General features: G+C 32.5%; 2 protein-coding genes and 1 long non-coding RNA gene across 3 annotated transcripts; 2 read left to right on the plus strand and 1 right to left on the minus strand.

The window, feature by feature from the left end:
- Positions 1-5,272: 5,272 nt before the first annotated feature.
- LOC123662241 lies at positions 5,273-24,313 on the minus strand. The gene is made up of 3 exons (XR_006744459.1): positions 24,303-24,313; positions 14,604-14,609; positions 5,273-5,345 (listed from the first exon to the last, which is right to left on the minus strand). It is a non-coding gene; the product is annotated as an uncharacterized LOC123662241 (long non-coding RNA).
- Positions 7,351-12,265, plus strand: LOC123662240 (zinc carboxypeptidase-like). Its single transcript, XM_045597112.1, has 7 exons — positions 7,351-7,637; positions 7,727-7,890; positions 8,666-8,892; positions 9,580-9,667; positions 10,558-10,760; positions 11,198-11,282; positions 12,041-12,265. Exons 1-7 carry the CDS (start codon positions 7,351-7,353, stop codon positions 12,232-12,234), a joined length of 1,248 nt encoding a protein of 415 aa, XP_045453068.1. The 3' UTR covers positions 12,235-12,265.
- LOC123662239 (zinc carboxypeptidase-like) lies at positions 15,017-17,046 on the plus strand. The gene is made up of 6 exons (XM_045597110.1): positions 15,017-15,360; positions 15,487-15,877; positions 16,040-16,124; positions 16,221-16,423; positions 16,523-16,607; positions 16,694-17,046. The coding sequence occupies exons 1-6, from the start codon at positions 15,068-15,070 to the stop codon at positions 16,960-16,962; spliced, it is 1,326 nt and encodes a 441-aa protein (XP_045453066.1). The 5' UTR covers positions 15,017-15,067; the 3' UTR covers positions 16,963-17,046.
- Positions 24,314-27,781: the final 3,468 nt, after the last annotated feature.

Here is a 27,781-nt window from a genome sequence, read left to right on the forward strand (position 1 = left end):
ATAGAAGCTGCTTTCTTAATTTTGGATCGGCGATAGTAAATAAATTGCAAATAAACGCGATCCTATGATACATGATTTACTACTACCTACGACATAATTAAGGTTAAGAGAACAATCTGACCAATCTATTTATTTATTTATGCATTAAAAAAAAAACATAAAACTAACATTACAGAGAACCCAATGCGTTAGTTAAGTTGATCGCAAATTCTACCTCTATCTACAGATTTTTGTATACAAATAACATTAAATTTAACAAATAATTTAAAAAATCCAATAAAATCGATACAAAAAAAAAATAATTTTAAGTCTAACTAATTAAATAATCACACAAAAAATTATGAAATTCATAAAAACAAACATTCAATAATAATAATAACACAAATTAGTACATTTATATCAATGAAATTAAAATCAATTTCAATCTGTAACATTAAATTTAACAATTAATTTAAACAATTCAATAAAATCAATTAGTTAAATCTAGTGCAACGACAGTTGCTATTATTACTATTCTTATTTCCGTCATAATTACGTTTAAGTTTTTTGTCGCTCTCTTGAAATGCTTTTCAAACTCGAGAATATTTTTAACACTTACCAACGGTCTTTTGAAATCGAATAACCCAAAAATTTGTCTTCAAAATAATAATGTATTTTTCATTAAAAATAAGTTTTCGCGATGGAAAATTCGGAACTTATTAAGAGGATTTGAGAGGAACCAATTAATATTTCGTAACAAATAGAAGAGACTTATTGAGTTGAAAAGTTTTGATTTCCATTTTTTCTCATTAACGATGAACGTTTATTTTGAGTCCACAAACTTTTTTGTTTGTATGTAAAGCAATATTTACTAAAGATACTTTTAAACTTGTTTTTAATAAAGTACGCTTCAGGTGTTTTCCTTATTACGATAATTTCTGTAGTACTTACTTATTTCCTTTGACACAGAAATTTCAGATTATTGTAGTATAAAATTTGGAAATTTAAATTGTTAAATTATAGTCACATGAGATCGATACGAGTATAAGATCCCAGGAAGGGTAAATCGACATATATGGTCTAAATTGTGATAATTTCCCCCTTTCTCTTTTGTCCATTTACAGAAGACGTAAATTATTTTTTACCTGTGATGTTAATTTATGGCCTCTAAAATACAATAAGTACAGACAACTTACCACCGAGAACTGTCTACCATAATTTTCTGCTAAGCATTGAGATCATTCCTGTTCTAGAACAACAAAAATTTTACCAATAAATTACACGCAAGCACTGCGAAACACGTCCACAAAAAATAAATATAGGAAACAAAACTATTTAAATGACGCCTAAAAAACAATTGCTATCTACGGACCAATAAATCAATTAAACCTGTAAACGAAGTATCGCACTTCGGATCGTTTTTGGCGTTTCGCCAGTACGTGCCTAAAACAACGCCAGTTCGAACTGCAATTGTCTGAATTAATGCAGCAGTTTGATGGATTGCTTCGCTGTTAAGATCTGAAGGCGAGGGTAGATGATGTTTTTACTGAGAGTGGATATCTAAATATTGCGGTATATGCAAATTTGTATAAATAAAAATTAGAGGCTATTAGTTGATAAGTGCATCATATACAAGGATATTATAAAATATAATTTTTATTTTATTTCTGTTAATAGTAATCGAAAGGTATTTTTAAGGCATGAAAAATAAATTAACTTGTCGTAAGGGTTAAATATGACTGATAATTATCGTAATGAGTTACAAATGTACGGATGGACATAAAATTGTAACTAATTAAATATGATCTGTTGGCACTTTTTGAATTCGGAATCGTAAAACTTCATGTAGAAATAGTTCTTGTATTAGTATTTGTAACAAATCTTATTGAAATAAGATGACATTGTTAAGTAAGCACTCATCGCTAGATGGCGTTGACCACAGATAAAGTTACATTACGCCATCAAAGCTATATGGAAGAATGAATATACCTTCCTGGCCATTAAATACCAAAATAAGGAAAGGTACTTCTGGTGGTACACTAGTCTCTAGCGCGATTCGTGTAAGATCTTTATTGAGTGTCCTACTTTGCCTTTTGACCGGTTGCTCTCAGAAATTTTCACAACGCTAGAATAAATATTATTCTATGCAAAGTATCTTTTTATTTCCTTCCCCTTATTCGATCGTCACGTCTTCGTGTTGTCGTATCGTTGCATTCATATTTATCGTCGCATTCTCATCGTGTTGTCGTACCAAGAGTACGACAACACGATGAGAATGCGACGTGTCCCGTGTCTTCATGTCGTCGTACCGCAACTGCATCACTTGACGTCATCCCCCACTACATTTCGTTCAGTATTAAGATTTTGTTTTATATTATAGTAAAAAAGTTGCTTCATTGCCGTCCAATACCGTCTTCACGATGATTGCTTCACGCCCGGGTAGCCCGATCAAACGTTTACTGTTCTATGCTTGCTGTAAAATACTGTTGATTTCTATGAACTTTTGTCTTAAATAAACGTTTCATTATTATTATTAATATATGTATATGCTTCTAAATATATTAGTAGAAATGATTTAGAAGGTTTTAATTTCATTCCATTCTTCCAAAAAGTCGAGCCAACACTAGTAATTACAATCTAAACAATTAAAACATGATATTATATTAACTTTATTTTAGACACATTACTTAAAAGGGTCCGGCCATTGCACATAATCTCATTCATTAGAATACACGTACTAGCGAGCGTGCGAGCGGCGTAGACGACGTACCCTGATTTATTGGACCACCTCCTGCCCTTAACGACACGCAGTGATATACGGCTCAAGATGTTTGGTGGAAGTGATGAGATGTTCAATTAGCGGGCTGATTTATTTACTTTGTAAATAGACTATGTTTGTTTTTAACGTTTTTATCGGCTTTCATAAGAATTCTTATACTAATAAATATTACGAAATATACAACTTAAAAAAATATATTAAATTACTATTCTATATAATATGGTTATCCCGCCACCGGTCGGCTATTTAAGTTCCAAGGTGGTAGCGGAACTGTGTTATCCCTTAGTCGCCTCTTATGACACCCACGTAAAGAGAGGGGGTGGCTATATTCTTTAGTACCGTAGCCACATAGTACAGTCCAACAGCTGGCTTTGAAATACACAGGCCGAAGACGGGCAGCAGCGTCTTCGGTGCGACAAAACCAGCCCTGCGGTCACCAACCCGCCTGCCCAGCGTGGTGACTATGGGCAAAACACATGAGTTCACGTTGTTTTTGGCGATGAACTTGTGGAGGCCTATGTCCAGCAGTGGACTGTATAGGCTGTAATGATGATGTTCTATACATGTATGTATCTCATATATATCTCACTAACACGCGTTAACGCAACGGCCACAGCACTGATTTGTGGCTGTTGCGCTGGCACGTGACAAACATTTGTATTAGCCATACACATGTTTGCTGTGGTCTAGATGTTTGTGCAGCCTTTACGGGTCTCAACACCGTGTCTCGGAGAGCACGGTAAGCTGTAGATCCCGGTCAATATATATTATGTACATCTGATAGCGATCGTTACTCATGGTAAGCAATATACCGCCAACCGGCATTGGAGCAACGTGGTGGATTAAGCTCTGATCCTTCTCCTACATGGGGAAAGAAGCCTATGCCCAGCAGTGGGACATTACAGTCTAAAACGATATCTCACTAATCGATGACGATATATAATTATGTAGTCATTTCGTCACAAGTAAAGTCACAAGGTAATTTATTTATTTTTTAACTCTGCGAACTGAATAATAACTTTTTTGTTAAATTCCACGCGGACATAGTCACGGGCACAGCTAGTTACCTAATAAAAATCAAAAGTTTGTTGTTGAAATATTAGTAGGACCGACCACTTTAAACTAAATTATAACAATATATTAAATAGACTAATTAAAAATTATAATATTTAAGGCATGTCATGTATGAATACTTGTACCATACAAAAAACAGCAAAAACCATCTGCAAAGAACAAAGAGAATTATTCGAAGATGAAGTCAACCGCGTTATTGTGGCACGGACGGACCTGAGTGATGAATGTTGCGAGTAATTTACACTCGCGCTTTTGTTTATAAAAGGAAGACAGTTTTACTGTGACTTAAATCGTCCTAAAACCCTTTGGTTTTCGATTCAAAGGAATGCGTAAAACAATTAATTGGTGGTTGAAAAAGAATTTTGTTTATCATCAAAAACTACTAAACAAAACAAAATACTCCTTTGGTATCGAATGCTGCTTTCAAACGAATTCTTTCTCTGTTGTGAAGGAATCGCTGTCTTAGCGACAAGGCCGCTTGTTGCAACTAATGCAACTTTATTATTTTTGTTTAATTTTTTTTTACATTTTGTGTTGGTGTGCATAAAAGTAAATAATATAAAAATAAATAAATATAATATTAATATGCTAGCTGTGCCTGCGACTTCGTCCACGTGGTATTAAATAAAATCTTATTCAGCTTGCAAAGTTACAAAATAAAAATATTTTTAAAATAAAGACAATTACTCCTAAATTACTCCTTATTACATCAGCTATCTGCCAGTGAAAGTACCGTCAAAATCGGTCCAGTCGTTTCAGAGATTAACTGGAACAACCAGACAGACAGAGACACAGACAGACAAAATTTTAAAAAAATATTATTTTTGTATATGTACCGTCTATACATCCATATGCATTTATTAAAAACGATTTTAATATTACAAACAGACACTCCAATTTCATTTATTTGTATTGATATAGATTATATTCCTAATTCATACTTTAAATATTCAATTTTATGTAAATTCCATTTCAATCAGCGACTTTTCTAACTTTCTTCGTTAAAAAAACCAGTTTACCTAAGCACCTCAGAATAAGCCATTTCCTGCAAAGTAATGGCCTGACATTGCAAAATTTCATAATAACCTCCCTATACCGAAGACCTACTCAGGAAGGTCAACAAAAGATGGCGAGATTTCCATTTAATTATTTCAAGTAATACTTTTACAGCGCTTTAAAAATATTATCATATAATAAGGGCTTTTTGCCGTGACTTCCTTTTCGTTACCGTTGTACTGTTTTTATTAACACTTTCTTTCTTCTTCTTTTTTTTTAATAAATAAATAATACTATTTAAAACAGCATCTATACTGAAGTACTTTCACAAGTCATGAGTTTTTTTTTAAATTAACCTAGACTAGATATTATTTTAGAAAATATACCAGAAAAATAATTTTTTGATAGTTGGTAGAAATAAATTAAAAAAAAGATGCCATAAACATACACACTCGGTCGTCTCTTCCTACGGTAAGCAACTTAATACTTGTGTATAGGTAAAAGTCGACCGTTATAGCTATTTATTTTGATAAATATACGTAAAAATAATACATGTATAAGTAAATAATTGCTTTGTCGTTGGTCAACAGTTACCATTACCTTTTCATTGGTAAGCTTTGTTTTAGCCATTACATTTTTCACTTACTGTTATTGTAAAGAATCCACTTTTCATCACATGTCACAATTCGATCCAATATTCCTTCATTTGTGTATCGATTCAACAAGGTATTGCAAGTTTCAACACGCGTTTCTTTCTGCAGATCAGTCAAATCATGAGCCACAAATTTTTCATATTTTTTTATTTAATTGATTTGACGCAAATGAGTCAATATTGTTGGTAAGGTAATGTGGTGGTTACCATGGTTTACCATGCCGCTAATTCCTGCGTAGTTTGGCTCGGATCAGCTTCCACCATCTTTTTCAATTCATTGTTTTTCATCTGTGTGGTCTTCCACCTGGTTCGTTCTTCAAATCAAAGTTTCCATCACGAAAGTGCTTAAACCAAAATCGCACGGTGCGTTCATAAGCAGTCCCCTCTCCAAACGCAACATTGATATTTCGAGCTGTTTCTGCCGCGTTAGTTCCGCGTCGGAAATCGTATTCAAAAATCATTCGAATTTACGAAGTATCCATCTTGCATGTCTAAGTTGAATAAAAAAAAGCAACTGAAAGTTGATAATCGAATATTGCACATTTTTAAAAAGAAGAATTACATAAGTACCATGTGAAAAAAGTTTCACTCAAAAATCTCAAACCATGAAGGTCAATTCGAAGTACCTATTACAACAAAACGGCAATTTCGTACTTTAACCCCTATTATAATATTAGGTGTCTGAAGATACTGATTCTTTTGAGAAACGTTAAACTGATAATGAAAGAAAATTAAATGTAATAAGCTTATAATAATAATTAATTATCACATTTATTTGTTTATATCTTGAATAAGTTTTGTATTTACAGCACAAATTAAATTTAATCACAATGCTAAAATTTGCAAAACCATTACGAATTAGATCCACTTAAATGGAAATTCAAAATCAGCCGGCCATTAGTAAGCATTATTGGCTAGTTAGCGCCGAATAGCAGGTACTTGAAACGACGTGTTTTGCTACATTAGGCCCTTAGGCAACAATTCAGAATAGAGCGTTTCGATTGTATTTGTACTATTATAACGTGTATTATATATGTATAAAGGAACAAAAGTGTAAATAATGCTGTTTACTCTTTATCTCATAATATATATGTACATACTAGCTGACTCGGCAAACGTTGTCTTGCCGCTAAATGCTATTTAAAAATAGGAGTTGGTGGTAGAAAGGTGAAAATTTGGGGTTGTATGTATTTTTCAACGCCAAATCATAATAAAATAAGAAATAAATAATTTGTCTAAAAAAAAACTTGGGAAAGAACGAAGGGGGAAGAAGGGATGAAAGAAGGAAGAAGGGATGGACTGCCCTTAACATTTAGGGGGATGAAAAATAAATTTTGTCCGATTCTCAGACCTACCCAACATGCACACAAAATTTTATGACAATCGGTCAAGCCGTTTCGGAGGAGTTTAACTACAAACACCGCGACACGAGAATTTTATACATAAAACACATTGATCTAAAGAGAGAATGAAATATTCGGATTACTGATTAGGATGGATCAGTAAATTATACATTATTAGGATTAGGGCAAATAAATAAAATAACAAATTTAATAACATCTATGATGAAATTAAAAAAAAAAAAACATTAACAGAAAATCGGTGAAAATCAATAACTCTCTATTAGTATGTTATTTTAGTCAGAGGTAATAAAGACAAAAGCGTGTAAGAAGAAGTACGTACTCAAAATTTTAATACCATTTGATAAGGTTACTAATTATCTAAAATTTCATAGCAAATATCGTTGTGAAACCATTGTTATCATTAATCGTGCAGATAAACACCCAAATCGTAGATAACTAATCTAATAGTTGTAGCGTGAAATTTATTAATTTTAGTTCAATCACGCAAATAAATTGTAATCGTTAAAATGTTACTGAAGTTATTAATTATTTGTCTTGTAGGTGTAATCTCAACATGTGAAAAGATTAGATATGACAATTTTTCATTATTCAAAATTCATCCACAAAATGAAAAAGATTTAAAATTTCTTAATGAATTACCAAAAAATGGAGAAGATTTTCATATTTGGAAATTACCATCAACAGTCGGTGACTATGCGAGTGTGGTTTCCTCGCCAGAGAAGAAAGCTTCATTTGAACATTCACTAAGAAAAAGAAGCATTAACTATGAAATCATGATGGAAAATATTCAGCAGTGAGTATAAAGTCACAAATGTGCCATAAAACTTGCTTCATTAAGTTTCCGCAAAACGTAATATAAAAATATTTCTCTCTATTTTTCAGAGCTTTTGATGACCAAATTATGAGTAGAAAGAGACGTGACACAAGAAAACAGTTATTTTGGACAAGCTATCAAACATTGGATGACATATATGAATGGTTCCATTATCTGGCTGAACAGCATAGTGATATAGTTACCATTATTCAGGCAGGACAATCCTTCGAAGGTAAGTACTAAATTGATATTTCTCAATACTTGTAGGATTGTCATTTTTCAATATTTGACATGTTTTCAAAAACTGTAAAAATCCGTTGTAAAAATTCTTGTGTTATATTTCGGCATGTAAACTGTTAGGTTTCGCTTTTAACCTGAGTGTAGCCCTAACCTCATTTAGTAATCTATAGTGATCAATGTTGATTTAGAAATCACTCATATTGATGATGTCATTGAAAATTTATTTTTGATCAAAAATCAGTTTGACAAAATTGGGATCTGATAAAATATTTCGATACATGAATATTTTCATTCCATGACTTTTATTCAAATTAATTAAATGCAACAACTATGGTCAGAATAATTCCGAAGAATGCAAATCGTTTCTTACCTTTCCCACTCTTGATCAACGAATAAAACCAGTTTAATACGGTAATTAAAATTTGCTTCATGTATTAGTAATTTTGATTTTAATCTATTAGTGATATTAAGAATCCTTGTTTCAATGTTGGTTTCTTGAAAAATGAAACGGTCTCTTTCATGGAACGTAAAGTGCTCCATAATACTGTATACGTGTGATGTCAAGAAGATATTTCAAATACAAATATGATAATAAAAATACTTGTCACTTCTATGAGTATATAAATAAACAGTGTTTTATAGTAACAAATTTTATTTGATAATTTTGGAAGCATTTTGTTACAATTTCAAGTGGTTATTATAAATATAATTATGTATATTATATAATTATTTATCCCATATTATAAATTATTTTTTTAACATTGTAGGTCGAAATATAACTGGAGTAAAAATTTCTCGACAATCTGGAAATCGAGCTATTTTCATCGAAGGCGGTCAAGTCGGAGCAGATTGGCTCTCCCCAACTATTGCTACATATATAGTAGATCAACTAGTGCGTGGAGCTGAACTTGAGATATTAGAGGCTACAGAAGAATTTGAGTGGCATATTTTTCCTATTGTAAATCCTGATGGACATGAGTATACAAATAATGCCGTAAGTAATTTAAGTAACGAATCTAAATCCATAAGGAGAAAATAAGAATTTTTATTACCCAAAAATGTGGGTATACTCAATGCTAACAATATTGTACTATCACAAGCTCTTTAGCACCTTTCTAAAAATGTCCAGATTTTCTACCCAGACTGAACTTATATCCCTCGTAAAGAGGCTTAAGTCTCGTAAAAAGGTTTATTGACATCCGTCCTAAAGTACCTAACCTCGTAGCCTATTTACTTACCTATAATTTCAAACACTTTATAGAAAAAAAGAACTATACTCTTGAAATACTCTTGGTGATAGATATCTTTTTTTTTTTTTGATGTTTAGTACTAAAATTTATATTGTTTTTTTTTTAATTAACGCGGAAAACCCGTGTGGTGTGTAGCTTTGATTTTGGCTAAAAATATTGTTTCTAAATCCAAACAATAGAAAGCCAAATGGTATCGACGACAAATAAGGTTAATGACTGTCATTATTTTATTAATTAGCTGTTCTAATACGAACAGTTATATTGAAACTAATACTTGCTGACATTTACTGATACTGGTACAATTGATATTTACCAACATTATTATATATATTTTTTTTACTAACGAAAATACTTATTTCCATGTTTCGTGTCACCTTCAAACCAAATTTGGTTAATTAAAACTGAAAAATTAATTATTATTATGTTTTTAGGACAGACTTTGGCTTAAAAATCGTAGACCAACCATGGGAGGTTCGATCGGTGTCGACATTACAAAAAATTGGAATTCTCATTGGGGAGGTATGATCACTTTACGAATAACCGAGTTCAACGATTATGAAACATATAAATTCAAGTCCAAAAAAATTAAACCGTATTTTTTGCATATATAGGAGTTGTATTTTTTTATTAAATTGAACTAACGAAAACGGAAAAAAAATCTAATTCGGATTTTAACTGACGGAGTTCTGACGTTTTAAGTGTAAAAAAGTACAAGCAAATTGTGAAACTCTCTTTTTTAAGTCGCTTACTAAAATATTATAATTGTATTAAAACGATATTTAAAAGTAATATATTTTAATTTAAGTTAATATCTTTGATATAAACTAATTAACACCAGAAATTTAACTCATTTTAAGAAACCCAACTTTAAATTAACATGACATGAGCATGATAAGTAACATTGACTTCATAATCGTTCTTAGAAGAAAAAGAAAATCATCAATACCCCACCTAGTTAGTTCCCTAAAGACTATTAATCCACTCGTTCTATGGTATTTTTTTAATATATAGACTAGCGGTTGACTGCGATCTCATCTGATTGTATGTGAAGATGCAGCCTAAGATGGTGCGCGCTTACCTAGAAGATGTCTATTCACTATTGTTTTAATTTTGTATTGAAAATAACCTTGTGTGGCAGCAACCATTTGAAATCGTGTATTGCTATTTGATTTACAAATTTTATTCAATCACGTGAAATGTGTAATTGATACAGCTGTACGTATCACCTAGACTGACCGACCTGATCCACCAAAAAAACGTCATGAATGACAATAAAACCACCTATTCGAAAAGCCGATTCGAGAAGTGAAGTGTATATTTTTATTACATCAATTTTGAAGTGACCCACTTTTAGATTGTTATTGGTAAAATATTTGTGAGTTAGATCCATATTTTGTTATTGTTTTCAGTAAGAGGTGTCAGCTTTGCGCCAGCAGACACTAACTATGCAGGACTGGGACCATTTTCAGAAGTAGAGACAAGAGCTATATCAAATTACATAGATTCAATAGGTGCTAAACTCGCCGGCTTGTTGTCTTTTAGAGGTTTTGGACAAAGGCTTGTACTGCCGTTTGCCCATACTACTTCTCACATGTACAATTATAATGAAACAGTAAGTATAGAATTGTATTTATCTTACCTATACTTATTAGCAAAAAAAAAATAATCACAATAATGCCTTTTAATAGATTTCGAATTTTAACAATTTTTTTGTTTTAATATTAGCGGGAAATCTTAATTATGTTAGGAACAGAATAAATAATTAATGACTTAAAATTCGTATTATATTATATGATAGTAAATAGTGATGAAAAATTTAAAGAATTCAAAATGGCAAAAGATAGCACTTTTAGCGATATGGGAGTGTAAGGCGTGTATTATTATTAATAATTTAATGGAGAAGCAACAGATAAAGTTTATTACACTTTATATTTATAACCCCTTTTTAACATTCACGGCATATTAATTTGAATATGAAAGACTTATGATATAAAACTGAGTTGTGAGATGTAAATCTAAATACTAAGTACAAATATTGCAATTTTTAAGATCATCGTTGGAAGACGTGCAATGGGGTCATTAGCAGTCCGCTACAATACACAATATCTCGTCGGAAATTCGATGGAAGTACATGGTAATGTCACTTGTTATAACTTCCTATGTCTAATAACAAAAAATATAGGTAGAAAATGAAGGTATATTTTGTTATTATAGTATACAGGAGTCAATTTATTTGGTACAAAAATAATAATCAATATCCTATACTTGTTATAAAACATTTACAGATCCAATTTTTATCCATCGGAGATATTTATAGATTTCTTGCAAGACACTGGCGTATACTATACGATAATGAATCTAAAACTATTAAAATATTTTAATTTGTGTCGGTTTTTATGTCTATCTGTATATGCATATATTGGCTGCGGTCACGTTAAAACAAGTTGAATGGATTCAAATGAAACTTGTTTTTTTTTTTTATCATGATAAAATGGAAAATGAGTTGGAAAAAAAATTTAAACTGAACTTAGCAGGTGTTTAGTTCGTACTCCAAGTTACTAGTACTAATACAAGTTATTAAACACTTCTTTTGTATTTACCATATGGTTTTTCTAGCACCTATTGTTTATTTGAATTCGTTTTATCGGGATTTATACCATGTACCTTTTTATCTTTGAGGCTCCTGAACTGTGAACTAGTTCCTCCGTGACCATGGCGCATGCAACTGCGCCGAAATATCGGAGCCTCAAAGATAAAAAGGTACATGGTATAAATCCCGATAAAACGAATTCAAATAATGTTAAGAACCATGGAAATTTAAAACAATATATTCTATTGTTTATTTTTTCAAAAGCAATGTATTTTAACCAAAATGGCAATTCTTTTGTTTAGATGGCGCTACTGGTACTATAGCTGACTGGGTTAAGCATCGTTTTAATCCACCTCTTGTAGCTACTTACCAACTCAGAGACACTGGTAGTTTTGGATACACCTTGCCAGTAGTCCAAGTTCAACCATCTTGTGAAGAAACCTTCGATTCGGTTATGGCCCTTATCAGGGAATCAAAGCATGTTGGTGTCTTATGAGCTAAGTAAAATGAATGAAAAGTGATTTTTATATATTTTGTTTTATTTTGTATAATTTTGGCCCCGAAAATTATACATGATGTAACATATTTTAAAATCTAGTAACGGGACACTATTTTTGACGTATAATAAATAGTGTAACGCAGTCTACTAGACTATACTTCTTCTATATATATTACTATTATACACATATTTATCATGTACTTCAAAATAATAATTTCACGTAAAGTGTAACAAACGTTGTATAAGCAGAAGCAACAAAGTTATGAATAAAAGTTTACGAAAAACAAAGTAATCGTCTTATTCTATGTAAAGATTTCGTATTTGGCCAAGATAAAAATATGTCAAAAATCTGCACCTAAAGCGTTAAGTATTTCATAACAGCCTATACAGTCCACTGCTGGACATAGGCCTCCACAAGTTTACGCCAAAAATAACGTGAACCCATGTGTTTTGCCCATAGTCACCACGCTGGGCAGGCGGGTTGGTGACCGCAGTACTGGCTTTGTCGCACCGAAGACGCTGCTGCCCGTCTTCGGCCTTTGTATTTCAAAGCCAGCAGTTGGATGGTTATCCCGCCATCGGTCGGCTTCTTAAGTTCCAAGGTGGTTGTGGAACCTTGTTATCCCTTAGTCGCCTCTTACGACACCCACGGGAAGAGAGGGGGTGGCTAAATTCTTTAGTGCCGTAGCCACACAGCACAAAGCGTTAAGTATTTGTGTCCTCAAAATTACTTTGCTGCATCAAAAGTATTGTAATTAACCCACTTTAAAAAAAATAGAGGAGTTTCGTAATAACCTTGTACCTACTGGGCGTGACGATTTGAATGATCCTTTTTTAATCCAAGCTGGTGCTTGTCGAGTACCATTTAAATGTTAGTTAGGTCTGACTGGTACTTTGAGTTATTCCTAATGATGTGTATTATACCATACTTGTCGATGTAATTTGAAGTTAATTTTTTTTTTCGTATGAGAACGAACACAATACTTGAATTTCAAATCTGAATGACTTCGAGATGGAAAAGAGTAGGTAGGTTATTTTATCGCGTAAAACAGGTAATACGAGGAAAAATAATGGTATCAAATTTTCTAAAGTTATTTTAGGTGTTACTTTCAGGCACAAATTATTTATTTGATTGATTCATTTCATATCATTACCACAATTATTTTTATCTTAGTAATTTTTGGTATCTTAATAAATACAAAAAAATGATAACAGAAGTATTGACGTCATATTACGCTATCGAGAGCAGATTTTGAAATATTGTTTTTTTTTAATTTTATTTTCACACCTCCCTGATATAGTGGTGCGTGTGCTGTGTGGACGCCTAAACATCGGCAGTTGCGGGTTCAATTCCTGCTAGGGATGGATATTTGTACTAATATTCGTTTCCAGTATAGGTTTCTGTCCTTGTGTGATTCCTCAACGTGCCTCGGAGAGCACGTTAAGTTGTCAGTACCAGTTGTTATCTTAGACGTCCGGTAATGATCATTACTTATAGTAGGCAATATATCCATCAATTCACGGTGGAGCTGCATGGTGGATTAAGCTCCGATACTTCTTCGTGGAGAAAAAGGGTTATACCCGGCAGCCCAGCAGTGGAATGATGCAGGTTGAATTAAATTCAATAAGCCATTTTCTATTTACATTTCTATTACATTTATCATTTTATAATCGTATTTTTTTAACGAAATTATTTCTTTTAATTTGAATATAATAGCTTCAATATTCTCAATTAGGTTTTGTAGCATGGCTATTTTGTATAGTTATTCAGAGAAAGAGAAATCACAGTGCTAGTTAAGTTTTTTTTATATATATATATATAGAACTAGGTCAGCAAACAAGCGTACGGCTCATTTGATGGTAAGCGATTACCATAGCTTATAGATATTTGTAACACCAGAAGCAGGTAGTGGTGCTTAAAAACAGTATTATTTAGCTGTGGTCTTCTATAAGGTCGAAGTACTTCCCCAGTCGGGCTGCTCCGGATTTTGAGCAGAATATTTCCTACGTGCCCTATCTCACAGTGGAAATTTCCTGCTGTGACCTACCTCAGTTGACACAAAATATATTGTATTTTTCTTCAAGGTTTATCTGTAGGTTGTTGATATTGACTTCTCATTGGACTTGATATAGGGGAAGCTGAATTGGCCGAATGTCAACTTCTGCTGCGGAGTGCATGTATGATTAAAATATTTCGGTCATTAATATGCCATTTTAATTCTTTAAACTGATCGATATGATGCCGGCTATTTATTCAGATCAGCTACTTGTATCTTGCTATGAGGACATTTCCGAACATTTTTTTTACCTGACAGTTTTAAGTACCTGTGATATTTTGTTCTTGATGATCAAATCTGTGTCCTCACTTCGCGCTACAGTTTATTGAACGGTGGCATGTGTATTCTGACTTTTGAAGACCAACAAAAAAAAAGAGTCAAAGTTGGAATACCTCAGGATTTCGAGATGCAAACAGGTTAATTGAAATAATGAATAGTTTGATAATTTTATTTTATTTATATCTAAATCAAATTGTATGAAAAAGTTTAACTGAATTATATAATTTAAAAATACACACTTTTAAAAAGAAAACGAACTACTTAAAATTAAGCAATCAATTGAAGATCAGTGTATTTAAACAGTAGATATTGGAAAAAAAATTAAATTGCACTTTTAATCTAAGTCACAGACTGCTAAAGACGATAATTTAATGTTATCTGATATCTATTATCAGATATGAAACACTTATATTCCTATAATGTTATAATGTATCTACGTACGTTGAGTAAAGGTGTTTAGTTCGTACGTAAACAATTAAAAGAATATACTAAAAATGTTATTTCTTAAAACGTTCTCAATTTTCATTTTTTGTATAAGTTTAGCTGCTTGTGAAAAGTTTCGTTTTGATAATTATTCGTTATTTAAAATACTACCTGAAAATGATCAACAATACAAAGTTCTTCAAGACGTGCAAAGAGATGATTCTAGGTTTGATTTTTGGACTGATCCTCTACCATTGAGAGAATTTGTAAATGTCATGACCAGTCCTGGTGATAAAGCTGATTTAGAAGAAATTTTACAAAAACATGGAATAAAATACGAAATCGTAATGAAAAATATTCAAGAGTAGGTATTCCACGAGTATACTTATTTGTTTATTTTATACTGTACCACTTATTAAATTTAATCAAGGTATGGTTATTGTTGAGTATTATATTATTGCCAATATTAATATAAAAAGTTTACCAACAGGGCTATTGATGATGAAACTGTCAGTACATTTTCACGTAGCAGCGTAAGAAATATGGAATGGAATGTTTACTATAACCTAAGTCAGATCAATGGTTGGTTAGATAATTTGGTATCTACTTACCCTAATATCGTTAGCAAAATAGTTGGAGGCGTATCATATGAAGGCAGAAAAATCGAAGGTATTAAAATATCTCATGGTTCTGGTAGAAGAGCTATTTTCATTGAAAGTGGTATTCATGCAAGAGAATGGATTTCTCCAGCAACCACATGCTATATAATAAACGAGCTCCTTACTAGTAATTATACAGAAACGGTAGCAGCTGCACGTGATTACGATTGGTATATATTCCCTGTAACCAACCCTGATGGCTACGTTTTTTCCCATGAACAGGTATGATTTCTAACGTCGATAATAAAAATTATATTTGAAATCGATTAGTATTCCAGTACATTTCAAAATCAATATCGAATTGTCATTTTTAGAAAATAATTATGTAATTTAGTAATATTATACAAAGTTCTACACTTGTTTATTTTTTTTCTTCATTTATAGTTTCGCATGTGGCGTAAGAACAGACAACCGTATGGCTCCAATTTTGGAGTAGACTTAAACAGAAATTGGAATAATAACTGGTTAGGTAAATATTTATTTTCGTCTATAAACGAAGCTAAAATGATTAATTGTTTTCAAATGTCCATCACAGAAGGAAAATTCTGAATTTTTCTTATTTTAGTGTCAGGTTCGAGTACAAACCCAGCATTAGATACATATGCTGGACCAGGACCTTTTTCTGAACCAGAAACCAGATCATTGTCAACTTACATTGCATCTATAGCAGATCAAATTGACTTATATATAGCAACCCATTCTTTTGGCCATCTTTTATTATTACCTTTTGGAAATTCGACACAACCCTATGGAAATTACCACGATGCTGTAAGTACTGGGAATTTTGTTTTTACTTTACTTATCTAACACTATCTGGATTCTATATTTTGTATTGTAATCATTCATCCCCAAAACTATTTATTTAAGATGAATATTGGAAGACGTGCTATGGGTGCCCTTTCTGTTAGACATGGAACTATATACAGAACAGGAAATATAGCTGAAGCCATTTGTAAGCCTTTTATAGTTAAATTTTTTAATTGGTCAGTACCTTAATTATATTCTACTTATCCAAATGATTATAAAATTTTCTTGTAGATATGGCGACAGGAGGAAGTGTTGATTGGGTTAAAGAGCAACTCAGGGTTCCTCTTGTATATGTATATGAGTTTCGTGATGATGGCACTCACGGTTTCCTACTACCCCCCGATCAAATAATACCAAACAGCGAAGAAGTTATGGACTCCTTACTAGAATTAATCCACCAGGCCAAGAGATTTGGATACCTAAATAGCAGTAATAGGCTTATTTCCTCTACATACATCTGTCTCTCGGCTTTCATTGTAACATTGTTACGATACTATTAAAGTGTTTTAAAACAGGTTATTTAATATTGAAATAATAATTTAGACATTATAAGCTAAGCAATAAAGTAAATGATTTATTGTAAATTTTTGAGGTTATTTTCAAATTATTTCGTGAGCTTTTTAAGATTTTGAAAATTCGAAAAAGAGCATTGTCTACCTTTACCCATCCTGAGGAGCTGTGTCTACCTCACTCACCACATGAACGCAATACTACATGAAAGAAAATCTAAAATAAATAAAATTAATAAAATTTAAAATAACATTATTACACAATTTGTAGTTGTCCTTTTCTAAAATTTATTTTTGTACATTTTTTTTTTCAAATAAATCTTATAAAAATTAATTTAAAGAGATTCAGATTGTATTATTTATGTTCGGGTTTGGTTTTTTGAAGATGGCGTCACGAGAATCTCCCTTTAGTAACTTAAGGATTGATTTTGAAGAGTATTATTCTTATAATACCTGCAAACGAGTATATTTATTGGAAAATCTCTGGACTCTTGGGGATCCTACGGAAGCTTATTTAAAGGAAACTGCGTTCATTCGTTTATAACTTTAATCAGAGACTGACTTACACAAGAAGATTTGTCTTACCCACAAAATGTCTAGTTAATTAAATATAATAAACTACCTACATCACACCTCCACACTTAAACTACTGCACACTTAAACTACTGCACACTTAAACTACTGCACACTTAAACTACTGCACACTTAAACTACGGCATTTACCAATATACAAATACTTATTATGAAACTATCTGTATCAAACTTATATCTAACTTATATCTATTACAACCACACTATGCACTTAAATACTATGACGCTAAATTAAACATGATCAAAAATATGTCTACTTAATTTAAAATACTTTAGCTAATACTTAATATACAAACAAAAAGAAAAGCATTAGTTTCAAACTTTTCTTTTAACGTTAGGTACTTATTAAAATATGATTGATGAATTTTGTCCAACTTGTAATTCATAATTTATGCATTGGTATATCAGTCAATTTTATCTTTTTAATGATATAAAAAAATATTTTATCAGTCGATAATTTTTATGTAAAAGTATTCAAATTTAATATTATTAGATCAACATATTGAATCAATTATAACGTTTATTTATTTATTTTATTTAATGGTTTACCAACAGATATACATACAACAGATACAGATATAATATAGTATTAAGAGTACAGTGTATATAAATTGTCATGTTAGGATATAGATCCAATTACAGGCAATCACAGCTTCCTCATTATAAGTCAAAATATTGAAGGCGAAAGAATAATAATTATAGTTTAAGTTACGACAATCATTTTTTAGATTAAGTTATATTTGTTTATACATTATAGTTGATTTTATTTTCTGTAGGGACAGGAATAGTTCCTAATTTTATTCCTTCATCTAACTTCATTGATAGTCATTGAAGTTAACATATAACGGTCATCAAAAAAAAAAAATGATCTTAAGTAAAATGAAATTATTCTTTTTCAAATATTTAATTATTATTTATTTTAAATAAAACGATGTAAATAGGTACATAAATTGTCATATGAACTGTATCATCATTTTTATTATTTTTAAACAAGTCGAATTCCTAAATTACAAACAGAATATTTTTCGACGTTTTAAATCTCTGACACAAGGGACATCTAGCGATCTGTCCGTCCGTTCTGTCACAACGGACTATTGATTACTATTCAAGTAGAAAAATCGCTGCAAAAGACTTCTAAATTTTTGCTAGTTTTTTGTTACTGTTGTATTTTTATGTGCAATTTAATGTTTTATATACAATTATATGTATATATGTGCTGTGTGGCTATGGCACAAAAAAATATAGCCAACCCCTCTCTTCCCGTGGGTGTCGTAAGAGGCGACTAAGGGATAAACAAGGTTCCACTACCACCTTGGAACTTAACAAGCTGACCGATGGCGGGATAACCATCTAACCACTGGCTTTGAAACACACAGGCCGAAGACGGGCAGCAGCGTCTTAGGTCCGACAAAGCCAGCCCTGCGGTCACCAACCCGCCTGTCCAGCGTGGTGACTACGGGCAACACACATGTGTTCACGCATTTTTGGCGCTAACTTGTGGAGGCCTATGTCCAGCAGTGAACTGCATAGGCTGGAATGATGATGAATGTGCCAATAATCTCATTAAAAATATCCTGCTCCAAATTTGGAGTAGCTTGACTGGGAAAGTACCTTAACCAAAGCTAAATAATATAGCTCTCAAGAATTGTTTTTTTTTGACTAGCCCGTTGGCTCAGTTTTCAGTGACCGTGTTCTCTGCTCCGGGGGTTGTGGGTTCGATTCCCACCCTGAGTCTGGGGTAATATATATAAATGATTAGATTTAGAAGTATGTTTATCGAAAAAAAAATTAGCCATACTAGTGCGCTGTTACCCATAATACAAGCATTAAATCGCTTACGTTAGGAACAGACGACCATGTGTGTATTGTGTATATATTTATTTATTATTGTTGCTGTTATGAATAAGATAGCCAAAGCTCCTGGCAAGGATCAAGAGTAGGTTCAGCAACACGTTTGCGATACTTCTAGTCTTGCAGGCGTCTATAAGCTACGGTAACCGACTGCCATTAGGTCAGAACCAAGTCGTATAAAAATATGTTTAGAAAATACATTTTACAAAAAAACATAATTAATTTGGGATTGAAATAGATACCTTATTGCTTAGGCACTGTGAATGAAGATTGAGATCGTATATATTAGGTTATATGGAAGTGAACTACTAATGGATACAAACAAGAGGCACTGAAGTGGAGATAACTCATTCTATTTACTCCGATATTATGTAAATGATCCTTGAAATGTATTTAGTGCCTTATCATGTAAAGAGTTTTGTATCTTCCATTTAAAATATAACCAAAAATGTAAAATCGAAATGAATGTTTACTTTCTTTAAGTAGACTAAAAAGCAATTTTAAATCGTTATTGCTCACGATTCAGCCTGTAGTATCACTGCTTTCTCCGTATAGGAGAAGGATCGGAGCTTAATCCACCATGCTGCTTGACTGCGGGTTGGCAGATATATTCCCTACTATGAGTAACGATTGCTATCAGGTGTCCATGATAACAATCGGGACTGACAGCTTAACGTGTTCTCTAAGGCACGGTGGAGAGAACAACCAGGACATACTCAGACCGTAAATAAATATTTGCGGAAATACAAATATCCATCCCGAGCGGGACTGACATAGTTTCGAAACTTCTACGTTCTAAGTTCTTAGACTTCGTTAGGTAGGTAAAAGACTTAAGGGTTGATAGTTTTGTAAAATATCTGTACCTCAGTTTAGCATTATTCACTGTATTTATATATTTAAATGTACATCAATTTTTAATAATGGTTAAATAAAAACCTTAAGAGCGGGAGACGCTGCGGAAAAAGCTGAAACGACTAAACGGCACAATTATATATTTGTGCTGCTTGCAGTCGAAACACGTGGACCTTGAAGTAGCAGTGCCAAGGTTTTTTTTTTTAAATAAATAAGCTTGTTTAAAGAGTATCACCTTATTTCTTCCACTGCTGACAAGAGGGTTTATGAATTATTTGCCCAAAGAATCGGCATAGCGATTCAACGGGGAATTGCTCCCAGCATTCTTGGCACCATTCCATGCGGGCATGATTTGTACCATAACTATCTGTGAATATTTAGGTCTTAAGTTGTGTATCATAAATATGTGTACTATTTCATCATTACATAGTATAAAATAAAGTAGATTTCCGATGTATGTATACTTAGATCTTTAAAACTACGTAACGGATTTTAATGCGTTTTTCTTTAGCAAACAGAGTGTTACCAGAGGAAGGGTTATATGTATAACATGTGCATAATATAGTAGAGGAACACTGACAGTTTTAGAGGTTTCTAATGTGATGTCGCAAATAAACACACTTTTTTGTACTTTGCAAATATTTATTTTACATTTAGTATCAGCATTGACCGTGCGTAGTCGGGGCGAATCGCTAGTTAAATATAAAATTTAATTATTAATACATTCATATACCAAGCTTAAGCAAAATTTTTCAAAAAAGCTTCGTAATAAGATTGAATGAATTTTTATTATCTTTTTAATAAAATAAATAAAAACCTTACACTTAACGGTCCCCCAGTAAGAATTTATTGTGTGTTGGAGATCCGGAAACACAAACCATACACAAGCACAAGCGCCTAGACCACGGCGAATATCTGTATGGCAAATACAAATGTTTTCCATAAGTGAAGATTGACTCCACGACCGCCAGAACAACAGTCAGTCAACGCATCTTCAAAGAGTAATAAATTTTAAAATACCGTCCACAATGTTGCAGTCAAATTATCCTGCTCTCAGCTTTGTGACTCAGTTCAGGACAGGACCGAAAATAAATATTTTAGCTTCTAAAACAGCGACAAAATAGCGACAAGTTGATTTTCGCGCTAAAACATTTTGAGGAAAATTTGAGGCTAATTCTTTAAATACTGTCAATAAACTCTATCTAATAAAACCTATCAATTCGTTTATTGAAGCGAGGCGAACGTAAGTTGAGAGGGAGATATGAATTAGTGAAGATAGAAAGAGAGGGAGCGTTACGTTTCATAAGTTTTACTTCAATCCTGTGGTCTAAAGTAAATTCGTTTTTTATACCCATCACAATCATTTGTTTCTAATACAGGCAACGTGTCATAGATATAAGCTAACACATATTGTTTAAAAAAAAGCGAAATGCATACTTATAACCTTAATACACTACTACCAACTGCGCTGAAGCACCACTGAAATGTTTAGGTTTAGGTTTTAAATTATTCTTTTTTTATAATAATATTCTACACCACAGAGTATATATACACAAAAAAGTAAAGCGGTACAAACTAAGTTCTATAGTACAGTTACAAAAAAAAAAGAAATTTAAACCGACCAAACAATACAGATCAAATGAAAACCTTAAAATAAACACTTGTCTTCTTTATAAGCCCATTAAGTACATGTTTTATTATTACTATAATAAAAAGTTGTAAACATTTGCATTAATATACAGTTCAAATGGTAAAATGACATGAAAGACGCTAGAAAGCCCATCGCAGTTCAAAAGGGAGCCTTCGACACCCTATGGGCACAGTCCTAAATAAATCAACAAAATACCTTAAAAACTGCTGTAATATAAATTTGAAAGAATAGCTATATCATTTTCCAAGTCAGTCAAAAATGTGTCGAGTCATCGTAAAACAAAGATGTTTTCGGCGATAATTGTTATTAATGGCTTGCAACTGTTTTTGTATATATAGATAACGTTTGTCCGTTCGTTGATTTATTTTTATGTACGGATTAATTTTATTACGAGCGTAATTATGATGATTGGATTTCGTCGATTTTCATATTTATAATTACAGGTAGCGTTACGTTACGTGATTTTAAATGATTAAAATAATTATATTTTTGCTGTGATACTTTACTTTTTTTGGTTTATTTTAAAAAAATTACTAAAAGACTTACTCTGTCGTTTATTTTCTCAAAAAAAGGATATATGCAAAAATGTTACTTCAAATGTGTTATGTTAAAATTTATATATATAATACTAGCTGACCCCGCAAACGTTATTTTGCCATACATATATTTATAAAGCCCCCTTACCCCCCTTATACCTTAGAGGTATGAAAAATGGATGTTGGCTGATTCTCAGACCTACCCGATATGCACACAAAATTTCATAAAAATCAATCTAGCCGTTTCGGAGAAGTATTTTAACTAACATTGTGACACGAGAATTTTATATATGAGATTTAACATATTTACTGAGTTAGGCCATAGCAGGATACATAATCATATCATTACAGCCTATACAGTCCACTGCTGGACATAGGCCTCCACAAGTTTACGCCAAAAATAACGTGAACTCATGTGTGTTGCCCATAGTCACCACGCTGGGCAGGCGGGGACGCTGCTGCCCGTCTTCGGCCTGTGTGTTTCAAAGCCAGCAGTTGGATGGTTATCCCGCCACCGGTCGGCTTTTTAAGTTCCAAGGTGGTAGCGGAACTGTGTTATCCCTTAGTCGCCTCTTACAACACCCACGGGAAGAGAGGGGGTGGCTATATTATTAAGTACCGTAGCCACACAGTACAGGATATAAGCAGCTCATATTTGGAGCAGCACATCTGGAAAATCACCCAAACATTACAAACGATCACAGCTAAATAATGCCGCTCTGTATTAGTATTGTGTTCCTGTGATGGTCAGAGCTCTTGAAGAGGGCCGTGGGTAGGGTGGACTAGGCGACTATTGGCTACGGTAATGGCATACCATCAAGCGAGCCGTAAGTTTGTTTGCCGAGCTAGTCGTATAAAAATTATGACAAATTATATTGAATAATATTTAAAAAACTTTGATAACTCAAAACAAAAAAAAATAACTTCAGTGTATATATAAAAAGTATTTTATTATTGAATAAAAATTTGATACTTGGAATAAAATTTGAAAGCAAATTTGAAATAAATAATGAGATATATAAGTGTCCGTAGGAGTTGAATTATGTTTCCATTCAAACGAAAAAACCTATTTCAAATCACATCTACGTATTTGAAAAAACATTCGATTAAAAACGCATTATTAGAGATTACTCAAAAAGCACTCGACTTGTATCGAAGAATAAAATGGACCACGTAACAAGGATCATATTTTATATTATCATCAACTTTCGATAAAAAAGAGTCATGAAAATTTGTGCAGCCAATAAAAAGTAATGAGGTACACTTAAAAAAAAAAATACCATTGAATTGAGAACATTCTCCGTTCTTTTAAAGTAAGTTAAAACTTCTGTAGCTATTTAAATTTTTGCAACCGTAAATAGATAAACAAAATGCATTTTATAAACGAAAAAAAATATATAGAAATATTATAAAATAAATTAATTGACAAGTGAATCCATAAAACATTCATAGTTAACATATCATTGTATTCAAAACAAAAAGGTGTAAACAAAAAAACAACATTAACGCGCCGAGCCTATCTCCGTATCGATCAATTACATTCGAAATAAGAGCATTTCTTATCAATAATGGATCAATCACTGTACTACGGATGAGTCGTCTTGAACGTTGCTTGTAAAATGGGCTATTTTATTAAACAAATTTTATTTTTGGTAAAAATTGTAATTCTTATAATTAACAACCACTCTGGTGTAGTGGTGCGAGTAGTCGCTAAAAAAACACCGACGGCGTGTTCGATTTCCGCACATAAATAGATAATAACAAAATAAAATACTTTGTGAGCGTGACTATATTGTTAAAAATGAAACACTCACACGCGATAACTCAACTCCTATATTTATTATTTAAACTCATACAAAAATGTAATCAGAAGTTTCTTAAGTACATCTGTGAAATAATCTTGACAGCGCGATTTAACAGACGGTACACCGTCATCTATTAGTAAATCAAGGAACTAAATACATAATTCTTTATATCATATCAGTATTAATCTTTTAATCAATAGTATTGCGTCACTTTTATCTTATATTAGATATCGTTACTTACAAATCGAATAAATATTATAAATAATATTTTCCTGTTAAAATATAGCCTATGTCACTTAATGATAACGGAGCATTTTCTGGAGCATTTTTCTGGTGAAACAAAATATCAAAACCGTTCCAGTATTTTTTAGTGTATCTATTACAAACATTCAAAACAATAGAATCTTTTATCTTTATAATTTGACATGACATTACCTCGCATTACTGCTCATTGGAGTAAATGTCTATGATGGTAATGTATTTGGTATGCATTTGTCTATGCCACTTACAATTAGCAAATAAACAAATTGAATTGCGTATTCTGACATTTGAGTCATTCTTATAATAAACGATTGGAAGTTATTACGCGTCTCTTGCTGTGTGGTTACAGCAGTAAAGAATATAGCCACTTCCTCTCTTCCCGTGGGTATCGTAAGAAGCGACTAAGGGATAACACAATTTCACTGCCATCTTGGAACTTATAAAGCTGACCGATGGGGGGATAACTATCCAACTGCTGGCTTGTAAATACACAGGCTAAAGACGGGCAGCAGCGTCTTCAGTGCTACAAAACCAGCCCTGCGGTTATAGTATAGGATAATAAAATCTCGCCCTACTAAGGTGGAGGTCTGCTCAAACGTGTTGGTTTTTAGTAAGTAAAAGTCTGACACACCACGCCGGTGCTCCCACGCCGGGGGTGTCCGTGAGGATTTTTCCCACGTAAAAAAAAAAACAGAAAAAAAAAGATAGTAAAATATAAAAGTATCAAACCGCATCATCCACATTACTGTCAGTTCAATAGCGAATAAACATAATCGTTCACACAGACCAATCAATCGGACCGAGCAGCCGCCCTGATACGATACACTGCATGATCTTATTGCTTTTTATATAGAAATAAACATTTATTACGATTTTCAACCTTATGCCAATTGTTTTAAAGTGATCAAAAGTACATGAGCCTTTTAATTGATAGTAAATTTTAAGTTTAGTTATTTAAACATGCTATGTTATATACAAGCAAATCATTTATTGTTAACGATCTCGTTCGGTGATTTTGTATGTATGTCTTATCATTTAGTTATTATTTGACAATTACCTAAAATACTAATACTCGTAGTTATTACTGTAGCTTTCACTGAAGTAGGGCACAGGAAATATTCTACCCAAAAACTGAAGCAGTCCGACTCGCGAAGTACCTCAACATTGCAGAAGATCACAGCTAAATAATACTGCTTTCAAGCAGTACTGCGTTCCTTTGGTGAGTAAGGGGATCAGACTTCCTAGGAGGGATTGTGAGTATGGGCTGGCAACGCGATTACGATGCTTCTGGTGTTCCAAACGTTATAGACGCTATAATAATCGCTTACCATCAGTTGAGCTTATTTGCCGACCTATTTGTATTAAAAAAAGCTATAAGCATTCTATGGTGTCATGTTATAAGTGTTTTCTTTTATGAATGAGAACAATTAGAAGTTTATACGCCATTGTCCTTGACTGGATTAGTGTGCATGTCTTAAATTAGTCGTGTTGCTTAGCTTCGTATTATTTCTTGTGCTGTCTTCCTGTGTATTCAGCCTGTAACATCCCACTGTTGGGCATAGTCCTCTTTCTTCATGTAGAAGAAGCATTGGAGCTTAATCCACCGAGCTGTTCCACTGCAATTTGGTGGATATATGTCTTCCTGTAGAAAAATTAAAGTAAACAATTATAATATTTTGACGACAAAAAATATCTTTGAAAGAATATTGCTTATTACTGCATACTGCTTATAACATTTTTTTTTAATTCATTAAGCATCAGATTGTAATTTGCAAAAAATTCAAACTGTACAATATCGACAATAAAACCAAAATAAGAATTAAAAATTGAAAAAGTAAGACTGTAATATAATTTGAACATTCAATTTTCGAATACTTTGTTATGAATGAATATCATTCAATTTTCGAATTTGGAACATCAAAATTGTCGTTACGGAAAACAAAGGCAACATTCTCATAATTATTCCACTCAAATTGCTCCAAATATCGACATGAAATAAAATGCATGTTTAAGTGTTATTGTGAGAACTGTTTTAAGGTAATGATTTTTCTCGTTATGCCGAAAAGTACATTACCTCTGGGTCTCGTCATCGCTTCAAACTTAAGTATATTTCAAGTATGTTTTCTGTAGTAATTGTGGATCTATTTTTTAGTGAATGTTTCTTTTTCCTAATCAAAATCTGGAACAACTCGACAGTGGAAATATCTTAAAGTTATAGAAGATCGCAGCTATATAATACTCCTTTCAAGTAGTGTTGTATTCCTGTGATGAGTAAGCCAGAGCTCCTAGGGAAATACAACGAATAAAACAAAGTATTAAAGTCATATCGTTCACCTAATAATTTTCATTCAATCTATCAAAGGATGTGTTGGTAATTTCAATAACAATCAAATGAAACGACAATATATATTTTAAAGTAATTTATTCGAAAATCGACGCAATAACTGGATGTCGTTACGGCAGCTAAGTAAATAATAATGGCCGCTCCAATTATATTCACATTCTCGTAATATTTGAACAGACCAGTCATTACTTCAGTTGCCACAAAAGAAACTACCAAGGATTCAAGTGAAATGTAAGAAAAATGGATGCGGTAAAAAATAGTAAGGAACAGTGCTATATATCTACAAATAAAATTTACTTATATTTTGTCAATAAACGAAAGACATTAAAAGTGCTAGATGTATTTGCAGCTATTTTTACATAATATATTTTAATATGTACGATTTTATTTTTGTGTTACCCACAATTAGGAATTCTAAACATTTTTGAATATCATATCAAAAATTGACCGCTCCAGCGGGATTCGAACCCGCGTCTCCGACTGACCGTGTCGGCGCTCTAGCCAATTAAGCTACGCTGGAGCTAAGCTGGAACGATGTACCCGCTAGAGCGAAATTTTTGATATGATGATTTTACTTTTCGGTTTAAGCGAACCGTGGCGCCGTCTATAGTGAGTTCTTTACAGAGACCCGTAACTATTCAAATCAATTCAATGTCAATTCAATGGTCAATTTTTGATATGATATTCAAAAATGTTTAGAATTCCTAATTGTGGGTAACACAAAAATAAAATAATCGTACATATTAAAAATAGCATGGTGTCGTGTCCTGTCAAAGATTTTCATTGTAATATGAAACTTTGAATAGTTACGGGTCTCTGTAAAGAACTCACTATAGACGGCGCCACGGTTCGCTTAAACCGAAAAGTAAAATCATCATATCAAAAATTTCGCTCTAGCGGGTACATCGTTCCATAGCTT

This window comes from Melitaea cinxia, chromosome 18 (genome assembly GCF_905220565.1).
Source record: "Melitaea cinxia chromosome 18, ilMelCinx1.1, whole genome shotgun sequence".
NCBI lineage: Eukaryota > Metazoa > Arthropoda > Insecta > Lepidoptera > Nymphalidae > Melitaea > Melitaea cinxia.